This window comes from Neovison vison, chromosome 12, assembly GCF_020171115.1.
Source record: "Neovison vison isolate M4711 chromosome 12, ASM_NN_V1, whole genome shotgun sequence".
NCBI lineage: Eukaryota > Metazoa > Chordata > Mammalia > Carnivora > Mustelidae > Neogale > Neogale vison.
Window position 1 is genome coordinate 51,574,251 of NC_058102.1, and position 12,616 is coordinate 51,586,866.

General features: G+C 35.6%; 1 protein-coding gene across 3 annotated transcripts in view; it reads right to left on the minus strand.

The window, feature by feature from the left end:
- The window catches only part of LEMD3 (LEM domain containing 3), a 77,684-nt gene that overhangs the window by 14,238 nt on the left and 50,830 nt on the right, over nt 1-12,616 (minus strand). For 2 of the 3 annotated variants that reach the window (XR_006381385.1, XR_006381384.1), the window contains exons 9-12: nt 12,141-12,319; nt 5,661-5,742; nt 3,662-3,767; nt 3,482-3,560 (exon numbers count right to left, since the gene is read on the minus strand). Coding sequence is in view for 1 of the 3 variants with exons in the window: in XM_044228359.1 (XP_044084294.1) it covers nt 3,092-3,255; nt 3,482-3,560; nt 3,662-3,767; nt 5,661-5,742; nt 12,141-12,319 (610 nt within the window). In the remaining 2 variants the exon portion in view is untranslated. Of the gene's footprint in view, nt 1-1,057; nt 3,256-3,481; nt 3,561-3,661; nt 3,768-5,660; nt 5,743-12,140; nt 12,320-12,616 lie in introns of those variants that run through there. The other variant, XM_044228359.1, reaches the window with a different exon arrangement.

Here is a 12,616-nt window from a genome sequence, read left to right on the forward strand (position 1 = left end):
CAGCATTCACAAGGTATTCAACAGACCAATGAATATGAAAATGGATTTTATAAAAACTCGGGTTCCACGCATCAATTTTTATGAGCTCCCCTAAGAGCTCAAAGGAGAGGAAACGTACTATTATACCTATACTAATTAAGACACGTTTAATACATGTGAAACTGAACTAAAATATGGCTCAACTATTATCGCATCTGCCTAATGTCTTCTCCCTCTATTAAGACGAATAAGGTGGAAGGCCTGGATGGCTCAGTTTGTTAAGTGTCTGCCTTCAGCTCAGGTCATGATCCCAGGGTCCTGGGTTCAAGTCCCACATCAGGCTCCTTACGCTCAGCAAGGAGCCTCCCTCTGCCTGCCTCTCTAACAGATAAATAAAATCTTAAAAAAAAAAAAAAGTATAAGGTGCCTCTCCATACTCCTAGAATTTCTTCTGCTTTTTTCTCTCACTATATTTTCCACACTATCTTTTAACTTATCTGTTTTATGTTCTTCCTCTAGACTGGGACCATCTTGAGGTTTTGGCCTTGTCCTTTTCATCCTTGCATCTCTAACATGTAACAGTGCCTAACCTTCGTTAGCGATTTTAAATAAGAGTCTACCAACTGAATGACTAATCAAGTCTTCTTTTTACTTGATTAAACCATCAAAAATTCTAAAGCAATGCTATTCAGAGGCTAGCCCATAAACTGTTGGTTTATAATGAGATAAGGAGTTTTAAACAGAATGTATAAAAGAATGGCTTCCTTTTTTGAGAAAGTCTTGCTATGAAAAAATGTCTAAACTAAACAGTGCTGCTTTAGTGATAACAGCTGATTTATAGTCTTGCCTCACTTTGATCCATACACTTGAGAGTTAGAAAAAGACATTTTCATAAAGAAAAGTAAGATGCTGAAGAATGGATGGTTAAAATTAACTTTAGGGTCTTCATCCATCTTTATGAGCATATATATATTTACACATCCCCAAGAAGATTTAAAATAAAGGCATCTATTCACTGGTTAAAAAAAATAAAGACACAGGGCACTTAAAAAGTTTTTTTTTTAAAAGCCAAGACACATTAAAAAAAAAACCTAATAAATTTTTAATTAGAATTTTTCCTTTTTTTCAACAGGACAAGTAACAGATTACATCAAACTTCAGAACTTCTCAAGTATCTAGTTATTATACACATTCCCATCTGTCTTGCAGGGAGGGATCTTGGTCGGCTTAACAGTTTCAGGTAAAATAAGCTGCATAATAGTATATATTACAATAATAAATGTACAATGTTTACATAAAATGTTTTAGAAGCAAGAAAAAAAAAGATGCATCGGCATCAAAAGGCGACCTTTTAAAATGCCACAACTATTTTTTACATTCACTCTTGCAACAGGTCACAAGATGGGGGTCACTAAGCTCAGATAAATCACTATGATGCACATAAAATACAGAAAGATTGGTTATATTATATATTATATATATATTTATATTTTCACACTTTAGCATCTGAAACATAAACTGAGAATTTAAAATTTATTCTCTTCAGATAACAAATCATTTTTTATTCTTCATAAACATGGTGCCCACAAAAGCACACAGGTAAGGCACAATAGGGTTTTCTGTTACAGAACAGTGTGCATCATGTTTACTTAACCAGAAAACGTGCATTATCTGTGCAAGTTCATGCTGCAAACCCAACACATATACAATTAAACAAAAAGGAAACTGAGCTTTAAACAAAATCAAAATTGGTACAATTCCAGCTGTTTCACATATTCATTTGGACTGACAAGGATATATCAACAGGTTATTTAAAAAAAAAAAAAGCCAATTGTTACATTACAAGTAAACTCTGCTCAGCATCTATTTTAATCTGAAATCATAAACAGTAATAAAGCAACTTTACTGAAACAAGGTAAATACCGAGGCACAAAGCGACGGTCACTCGTGCATTTACTATATTGCAAGCTGTCATGACCCAAAATTTCAAATATAATTTTTCAAATACACATTTTGCTGCAGCAATATGCCCTGCTTTAAACTTGACATACAACAGGGGAGCTGACATTTCATTAAATTATAAATAGATTGGGAAAGTGACTTAATCCCAATAGTACTATGTCATAGTCCTAGTATTTATAATAAATACAGCTTTTCACAAAATACTTTTCCAATATCTGCCAATTGCATCTTTATTGCTCACATAAATTTGAATCCATTACAACTGAGATCGGAACTTTCACACAAAATCATACTCAGACATTTTTATATAAAACTTATAAAAGATATTTTAAACTTGTATCTAATACTTCCAGGTGTTTGGCTGTTTGATCTATGTGATAGTACAGCCATAGGTATATATGTGTGTGTATATATACACATATACACATACATATATATACACATACACACATATATACACATACATATATACACATTAGATTATGAATAAAATAGGAAGCTTATTTTACTGCTTTAATGCAGACATCCTCACAAAACAAGACTACTTTCGCCACCATCAGCATTTATACATATATACAAAAGCCAGGTTAAGTACATGTACACCCACCTATGCTTATATGTAACTGCTAAACCCAAATTAGTTTTCCTGTATTCCAGCTGTAACAAATGAATCTCTTACAAGCAACAGAAACCTAAGGTTAAACTGGGAAATTAACAGTTTTACCACATTAGCCTGGTAAGGAACTATGCAGGTGACTGTATACAAAAATTCACAACATTAGTTCACAGGAGATTATGGAAATACAAGAAGCCTCTTCACCATGCTTTTGTGTGGTTATCCAAACACTCTGTGGTGCAAAAACACAATCACCACATCTGAAAATGCTTAATAAAGTCAATGTTCCTCATGCAAAACTTAAATGCATTGGCTTAACTGAGCTCCAAAAACTGAATGAAACAATTGTTCTGACCACTTAGCACTGCTGCCTCACTGCTAAGTCCCTTTGGAACCTTAAGATTTCTGGAACATTCAAACAGAGCTGTATTCAATAAAAATATTACATACAAAAAGCATTTAAAAGGAAGACAGGAAGCCAAACAGGAATTTTCCTATTGTAAATACCAGTCCTAGGAGTGGAAGAAAGTCTTTTCAGGAACCTCCTTGAGAATTGGCTAGGCCAGTCCGAAGACGAAGATGAGACATAGAGTTCATATGTTTATTTGATGGCTTCAAGGGAGTATTGCAAGTAAGAGCTTGGGGAAAGCGATGGTGATATCTATCTAGTCGTAAATATTTTACTGTAACCAATTTCCCTGTTGTAAGATAAAAATAATATTTTAGATCTGTAAAAATGTGCTTAATATTTATAGAAAACAAACTGTGGTAAAAGACGTATGAACACAATATGCAAATAAAGTAATCTTAAATAATTACTCTAAAAATGCTGACCTAATTTTCTTTTAATTTAAAATCTGGTATAGTTTAACAGTAAGCCATAATTTATCTTTTCAAAATGTTCGTAATACTCAAACTTCTTACCATCAAACCAAGAGCCATGCAATGCCTTAAAAGCTTTTCCAGCATATTCTGGAGACAGACATTTAACATATACACAACCCTGTGATATTAAAAAAAAAAAAAAAAAAAAAGAAAAGAGAAAGTTTTAGTTTAATAGCAACAAATCCAAAATGTAGAATTCAACAGTAAAAGTTACTTTACCTCACGTGAATTTTTGTCTACTGCAATATGAACAATGCCATCATTATCACTGCATTTTTCTAAAATTGCTTCTTGAATTGCCAAATGCCACTGATCCCCTATTTCCCTAAAAAATTAATGAAAACAAAAATCAACAAGATTACTCCTAACTCAATAAAGTCTTGTCTCTTATAACATATATATCCTACCAGAATGGGAATAGTTTCAAAATCACATATTGTTAAAAAACTAGTAAGTAGTTAAGTAAATGCTTGTTATTAACAGTAGATAGATTTTTAAAAAAAATTAGTATTCACAGTCCCAGACCTTCTCTCACTTTCCAATGTAAGAAAACACAGAACTGAGGCAGTGAAGGATTGGCCCATCACAGAATAACTGTGCTTTCATTTTTATGTCTGAAATCTTACGTACCTATTATCATTTTTTTTCTTCTTAGCAAGTGTTAATACTTTAATGAGTTGTAGTGAACTCATAAAAGTTGAGTATTGTTGGGGCACCTGGGTGGCTCAGTCAGTTAAGCATCTGCCTTCAGCTCAGGTCATGATTTCAGTGTCCTGAAATCATGCTCAGAGGGAAACTAGAAAACGTGCTCAGAGGGGACCCTGCTTCTCCCTCTCCCTCACCCCCTGCATGTGTGCGCATGGGCCCCTCCCCTACTCTTTCTCCCAAATAGTCTTTTTTTTTTAATTGTTGTTTTTGTTGTTGTTGTTGTTGTTGTTGTTTTGAGAAAAAGAGTGAGAGCACACATGAGCAGAAGGAGAAGGAGACTCCCCACTGAGCAGGGAGTCCGATTCGGGGCTCGATCCCAGGACTCTGGCATCATGAGCTGAGCCCAAAACAGACACTTAACCGACTGAGCCACCCAGCCGCCCCACATATTACTTCTTTTTTTTTAATATTTTCAAATTCCTAACCTTTAGGAAAATTCCTAGTAAATGGTGTATTCTGAGCTTCTCTTCTTCAAAATAATGGAAGAATAATACAGCACAAACATTCTGCACCAAGAGTCACTTACTATTATGAGAGCCTTAAGATTTCCTACTACAATGGTACGTATTTGTCTTACTCATGAGATACAGATGGTGGGACAAAGGAAAAGCGGCTACACTTGAAATCATAAATCTTCATCTCAGGTAACAAAATACTAAACCAGCACTAATTTCCTAACAGTAGGCTGTTACTACAGTGCTTCCCCACATTTCCAATTTTGTTGTCACTCATTTGGAATCTCATATCAATTATTTCTTGAAATAAGTGAGTTATCAGTGGAGATTTATGGACATTGTATTTGTAATACATATAAATCAGGTTTTTTGTTTTTTTTTTTTTTTTTTTTTTACAAAACAGAATCTGACCTGTCATATCATTGGACAAATAAGCACTCATCTCTAGGAAGCAAATTCTAAAAATTATTACAGCTTACATATGAAATATTAAAGATTCTAAGGCAATAACTTTTGCCAGTGCTAATCTCTGGGTGCATGTGCTGCTATAATTATATAGAAAGAAAAGTTTCTCAAATATTGAATGAACAGAATAGTCTCTCAAATACTGCATGGACAAATAGGACTTAGAGAAGGAAAGTGTGTATGTACATCTTTGCAGAGAATTTTTTATAATTAGAGATTGGAAGTTTAAAGATAGCAGGTATTTTTATGTATATTGTCTGAGGCAAAGAATGTTGGCAGAAGAGACTTAAAACACTTAATAAGGGGTACTGTTTATCACCACGTGTAACATTCATTTGACTCCAGCATTTATCTGCTGTGGAGATTCATAGTACCTACAAAGATTTGTATAAGTTTAACAAATTATTCTACATCTGGGTCTTTTGGCCAAATCTTTGCCTGAAATTTAACAAAGACGAAGAAAAGGAAAACACAACATTTCTGTAGAGTTTCAAAAGTAAAAGAGACTGTTCAATTACAGACATAGCATTGTAAGAATATTCCAAATATTCCAGATAAAAATTACATATACCTCTGATCATAATACTTACATAACTGGGTCAAACATATTTCGAATCTTTAGACATGGTGTCAAGCTATTTGGCGGTGAATTTCTTCTATCTAAATGAAATGCTACAAAAGACAAATTAGTTTTACTATTTGTCACTGTTCCATTTTGTTGAAAGGTATTCAGTCATTCACTCTTTTCAAAAAATATTCACTGCATGCTTTTACTGGGAGCCAGACCCCTGAAAGTTAAGGTACATCAGAGATACAATCATTGCTCTCACAGAGGCTGCAGTTTAGTGGGTGAGAGAGGTGAGAAACCGTGTCAGAAACAAAAAACACAAAAAAAACAAAAACAAAAACAAAAAAACCAACCCTGTAATTATGGTAAATCTTAAGAAAGAATAATACAGGAAGCTGTGAAAGTAACTTAAGGTAGTCTGGAAATATCAGATAACACTTCACTGAGGAAGTGAAATTTATGCTGGGACCTAAAGAATAAAGAATAAATAAAAGTAGGCAGAGTAAAAAGACCTATAAAGGACATTTCAAGCAAATATGTTAGCTTACATACAGCCCCTGAGACAAGAAAGAGCTCACTGTAATCAAGTGTGGTCAACTAAAGTCAACTAAGATAGCCGCTGTGGCTAAAGTGAGAACAGAAAGATAAACCTTAAGAGAGAGAAGTCAGATTACTGAGGACCATGCAGATTGCATTAAAGTGTTTAGACATTACCCTAAGAGCAACAGAAAGCCACTCCAAGCTTTCTTTTTTTTTTTTTTAAGATTTTATTTATTTATTTGACAGGCAGAGATTACAAGTAGGCAGAGAGGCAGGCAGAGAGAGAGAGGAGGAAGCAGGCTCCCCATTGAGCAGAGAGCCCGACATGGGGCTCGATCCCAGGACCCTGGGATCATGACCTGAGCCGAAGGCAGAGGCTTTAACCCACTGAGCCACCCAGGCGCCCCCACTCCAAGCTTTCTTTTTTTTTTTTTTAAAGATTTTATTTATTTATTTGACAGAGAGAGATCACAAGTAGGCAGAAAGGCAGGCAGAGAGAGAGAGAGGAGGAAGCAGGCTCCCTGCTGAGCAGAGAGCCCGATGCGGGACTCGATCCCAGGACCCTGAGATCATGACCTGAGCCGAAGGCAGCAGCTTAACCCACTGAGCCACCCAGGCACCAGAAGAGTAATAATTTGATGAGATCTGTCTTTTAAAATTATTTTTTTTTTAAAAAAAGACTGTTAAATAAAGAACTGATTAAACAGAGACAAAAGTGAATGCAAGGAGACCAGCTAGAAGGTTATTATAGTTGTCTAAGAGAGAGATGATACTAATGTGGATAACATAGGCCAGAAATGCTGATGGAGGAAAGTGGATACAATTGAGGACATATGGAGTAGATCTGTTATGACTTGTTTAAAGAGTATACATGGCAGGTAAGGAAAAAATTAAGGATAACTCCCAGGTTTATAGTGGAACTAACTGAGAAAGGGTATCATTAATTAAACAAGAACGGTGGAGGAGGTCTGTTTGGTGAGAGAGGATACTAAATTCATGCACATGCTGAATTTGTGGTGCCCATATCTCAGCAGACAATTGTACAGGTGGGTATAAAAATCTGAAAACCAGAAGACTTAATTCAAGATAGCACTTTGGGAGTTATCAACATATCTGTGGTAAATGAAGTCACAGCATGAGATCATCTATAAGTAGAAGGAAGACAGATAGAATGAGAAAAGAGGGTGGCCATGAGAAACTCCCAACACTTAGAGGTCCAGGAAAAGAAGACAGTCCAGAAAAGAAGACTGGAGAAATGGTCAAGGTAGCAGGAAAACAAGAAGAAAGTGGCATCTCCAAAGCCACAAGAAGCAAATTTTAAAGCAGGTGCAACTGTTAACACTGCTATGTAAAATGAGGACAGAAAGGGAACATGTCCACTTGGCTTAGCAATATGGATGTCTGAGAGCTACTTCCGCAGAATGGGGGGGTGCAAAATAGATTGGAGTCAGCTGAAGAATAAAATGGGAGCTAAAAGTAGAAACAATAAGTAAACTGTTTAATGCTATTTGGCTATAAATAGGTAGAGAGACAGAGTGATAGCTAAATAACAATGTATACTCCAACAATGTGTCTTTTTTTTTTTTTTAAAGGTTTTATTTATTTGAGAGGGCACACAAGCAGGAGTAGCGGGAGAGGGAGAAGCAGACTCCCCATTGAGCAGGGAGCCCAATGCGTGGCTCCATCCCAGGACCCTAGGACCATGACCTGAGTCGAAGGCGGACACTTAACTGACTGAGCCACCCAGGTGCCCCTCTAACAATGTGTGTTCTTAAAGATGAGAAAGACTGTACGGCATGTTTAAGTGCTAATGAAAAGATCCAATAGAGGCAGGGATTTAGTATACAGTAAGAGAAGAGACTTGAGAAGAAGAGCCGATGGGATCCAAAGGACTTCAATACCATACCCTATGGAGAATAGGGCTCAGGTCTTTGTTAAGTGAGAAAACCCCTCAAATGCAACAGGAGGTGAGGGTGAGTATGGATTCTAGCCATGGATTTACTTGGTGATGGAAATCTGAGGCAGGTAATCTGATTGCTTCTATTCAGGTCATCCACTGAGAATTTAGGAGACAGAAGGGCAAAGGTCTGAAAGGATGGAAAGAAATCTAAAATTATTACTGAGTAGGAAAGTGAAATGACTGATAAAATATGATAAGAACATGAAAGTCAGGTAGTACTGAGGGCCTAACTGAGGTTGATTACTTATGACGTACCAGTCTGCAGACTATATGCTTTTCTACTGCTATGCTCAGCTCCCTGCACATAGACAAAATCCTTTCATCCTTGGTTGGAATTTGCCAGGCTAAGATGAAGGGCAGTTAATGACTTAAGGGTAGCAGCAAGAAAAGGACTGGAGAGAGGGATGGGTCATGGAAACTAAAATGGACAGGAAAAGAAATAAAGATAGGAGGAAGACTGAAAAACTGGAAAAAGTAGGTACATCAAAGAATTGGAGAGTCTTGGAATTCCTAATTAAATAAGTATATATATACACACATATGTATATATGTGTGTATATATATACACACACACACACACACAAACATACATACACATAAAGCAGGAAAGTCTGAAAGAGGAGTTTATGGCTCAGAGTATACTAATGGGTTAAACAGGTGACAGGGATTAAGGCGGGAGCCTGTGATGAGCACCAGGTATTGTATGAAAGTGATGAATCACTACTATACCTAAAAGTAATATTACACCGTATGTTAACTGGAATTTAAATAAAGACTTGAAAGAGGAAGAAAAGAAAAAGATTTGAATGTATCAATTAAAGATTTCAGAAGTATCTAGTGAAAAAAAATGTCCGAGATGTGAGTGTCCTAACAGTGCCTGATATGGGGTGGGGCAATGGCCACTAGACATGAAAACTCTTTGCCAAACCCTAGATCAAGAAGTCTATGAACTTTATGGGGGGTGCCTGGGTGGCTCTGTGGGTTAAAGCCTCTGCCTTCGGATCAGGTCATAATCTCAGGGTGCTGGGATGGAGCCCCACATCAGGCTCTCTGCTCAGCAGGGAGCCTGCTTTCCACCCCCCTCTCTCTCACCTGCCTCTCTGCAAACTTGTGATCTCTGTCTCTGTCAAATAAATAAATAAAATCTTTTAAAAAATTTTTAAATAATAAATAAAAAGAAGTCTGTGAACCTCTAGTACCACCCAGACGTCCCTGGTGGTGTACAGCTCATGTTCCTGGATAACCTTTTAGTTGTAGACAATCTGAATTCCTTAAAATTCCAATACTGCCCAGGGCCAGCAGGGAATGAACCAGTGAAAATGGAAGCACTAATACCATGTTATCCCAGCCTAGACCCAAGGACCTAGGAGAAGTTATTCCTGGCCAGTTCTAATCACAACGTAGTTGTGAAGATCAAACCAATTTTTAGGATATATACTTTGTCTCCCCAACTAAACTGCAATCACCTCCTGGTACAAGCAAAGAGACAGTGATTTCAAATACCTCAGGAAGTATGTTTAGATCCTTCAAATGAATGCTGTTTATTCTGAAGACTACATGTGTCAGAAACATAAATAATTCTCCCCAGCAGGTATGGTTTGATTTTTAACTGGTGATTTAAAATGCCATTAGAGATACTAAAGCTATGCAAGAATGCAATGTAGACTTAACTACCCTTTAGAAAATGAACTTAAAATTCACTCAGGTTATTTAACAATTATTTGGAAAAAATACTATTAAATGACAACAGCTTGTAGTGGGAGTGAATTCAAAAGACTACTATAATTACCAATCCTCCAGCCATGTATCTTTTAATTAAAGCACTATTTATAAGAGGATAAACATTAAGCCTCTTAATAAGTTAAACTATCTTTTCACATAAACAACCGTCCTACCCCCCCCACTACAGTCCTATTTTCAGCACAATATTTGTGTCCAGATACATTTAAATGAAAGAAAAACTAATTTATGTATTAATATTTTTTACAAGAAAGCCAATTAATAATATTTAGGTAGACTATAAATTTAATGGCATAAAATGTAAGTAATAGATTAGAGCTATGTATTCTTACATGAGGCAATTTAGACAATTATCATCAAGAAAAATTCCACCAACTTCTCTTTATTCAGCTCCTGTAACAAATCCTTTTATGATCAAATTCTTAGGAGAACTCAAATCCCTTTTGCTAGGAGTCTACACACTTTTACCATTCTAACGCTCCAAAAACTTGAATTAGTAACCTTCAAGCAAATGGCTACTAGGTTCTACCTCTGGATTTTCGGCTTTCAGGATAACATAATCTCAGCCACTATTTTTTTTTTCAATTTACTAAAAACAGGCATCTTCTTTTACCCTCAATTCCCTTCTAGATTCAGTAACTAATTCACTGCAACATTTTTAAAATCAAAGACTGTCAAAGACTGTCAAGAAAAGGGAGATTGATTTTAAAATTCTTCACATTGCGCATTTAGAAGTATTCAAATTAAGATAGCTCAGTACTTCGCATATAGTTTGTAAACATTTACTATACTGGAACTTTGATGAAACAAAGTAGCAGGACATTTCAGAGCTATCGATTTATGTTGAGTTTTACAACTATTATAACTGACCTAAAATTGTCTTGTATCATACTTACACAGTCTTTTTCGATCTAGAGAAAATGATAAAATGAATATAATAATCTGAGGTTTTAAATTCTAGATACAGAACATTCAATTTCACACACTGAAGAGTCTGTCATCCCCTCTACTAATTTATACTTGATCTTACTTAGCCAAAAGGCCAAGAAGCAATCCCCCCCTACTAATTTATAAGAACAACTTGGATTACCTAGGTCAAGAAGTTGTCTTTACACTCATCTTGAAAACCTCACACTTTAAAATAAGACAACTACAATGATTAAAAAAAAATTTATATGAACAAAATAATGACCTTTTCTAGAACTTCACAGGCATATATGAGCACTAACTGCTAGCTATATGAAGAAATTAGGCTGAGAATACACAACCATTACAATCAGGCAACTAATGTAATCAGATCTCATTGGCTTTGCATTCTTTTTTCTCAAAGGACCCTTCTGCAGACACCTTTTAAAACAAGAAGTTTAATGTTTAGTGTCACCCTTGGCATCATCAAATCATCACTTTTATGCCATGATTACTGAAGACTATTATTATTCAAGCTCTTTGAAAGTAAAAATCAGAGAAGAAAGGGAGTGGATTTTACTTTTTTGCAATTTCAAAACAATTTACTTAATTCTCTCATAAATACTGTGCTTAGCAAACATTGAGAAATATACTTTTATCCAATAAGATTTAAAGATTTAAAGAAACTCAACTGACTACTAGTTCTGAAATGCACATTAAACTAACTCCAAGATTTAATTTTGCGACTAACCATCCAAGAGATTCAAGTGAGGTTAACAGTTACTACTAGTAGAGGTTTGGGAGCCTAAAGCAACCAATCACCAAGCCCTCCTTACACATACCTGTTTTAACAACCATCCAAGCACTGAGAAAAATATAGACAGTCATTTAAGCTACTTGGAACAAGGAATACGCAGGTGGTTGGTCTTAATGAAAAAGAGGCAGGCAAGCAAAAATTGGAAAAAAGAGCAGTTAAAAAGTTATGTTCCACTTTTTATGTTTCATATATATGTAAAACATAAATTACGTGTTATCTGCATAAAAATTAGGGGGATAGAATGCAGCTAGGTCTACAATACTAAGTTGCTTTAAGTGAAAAAGGAAAAAAAGTAATGTGTATGTAGTGTTCTGTTATGGTAAAGACAAACCATTATGTTCATAATTGCAAGGAGAAAAGTGGAAGGATATGTAAGAAACTAACATTAATTCCTTCTATGGAATGGAAATGCAAAGGAAGCTTTGTCTTCATATGTTTCAACAGCACTATTTTACATTAAACATGTAAGACTTTCACAGTTGAAAAAAATTAGAAAAACACCATGTTTATTTTTGTTGTTATTGTTTAAAAATACATACCTTGACCTTGCCATACTTTAGAAGGTATTACTAATATTTTGTCACAGGAGGCAGAAGGCTGGATCCACCGCCAAACTAAAAAATCTGTACCACCTATTCTTCGTGTCTCTGTGCGAACTCTAGATTCATTAGCAGCAAGGAAGTCAACAGCTCTATCCCAGACTTTCTTCATTTTTTTCCTAGCATGTGACAAAATGACAAATTTACTATCATCCTGGCTTGTCATCTTTTTCAAGTATTAGTAAGTGAAAGCAATGGCTATTATTAATTCTGGTTCTCCTTGTCACTGCCTATGAGGTTTTTTTCAAAGAAGATTTAGATGCCTAAAGCTCACTTCAGATTTCATTCTCTAGAGGTAGCATCAGTAATCTTCCCCCCCAAACTTCACCACTGATTCTGGGGTGTTGCTATGGTGAAGAAATGCTGTGGTAGGATATGGAATCATCTTACATTTCAAGAAGTTATTATTTAGTCCT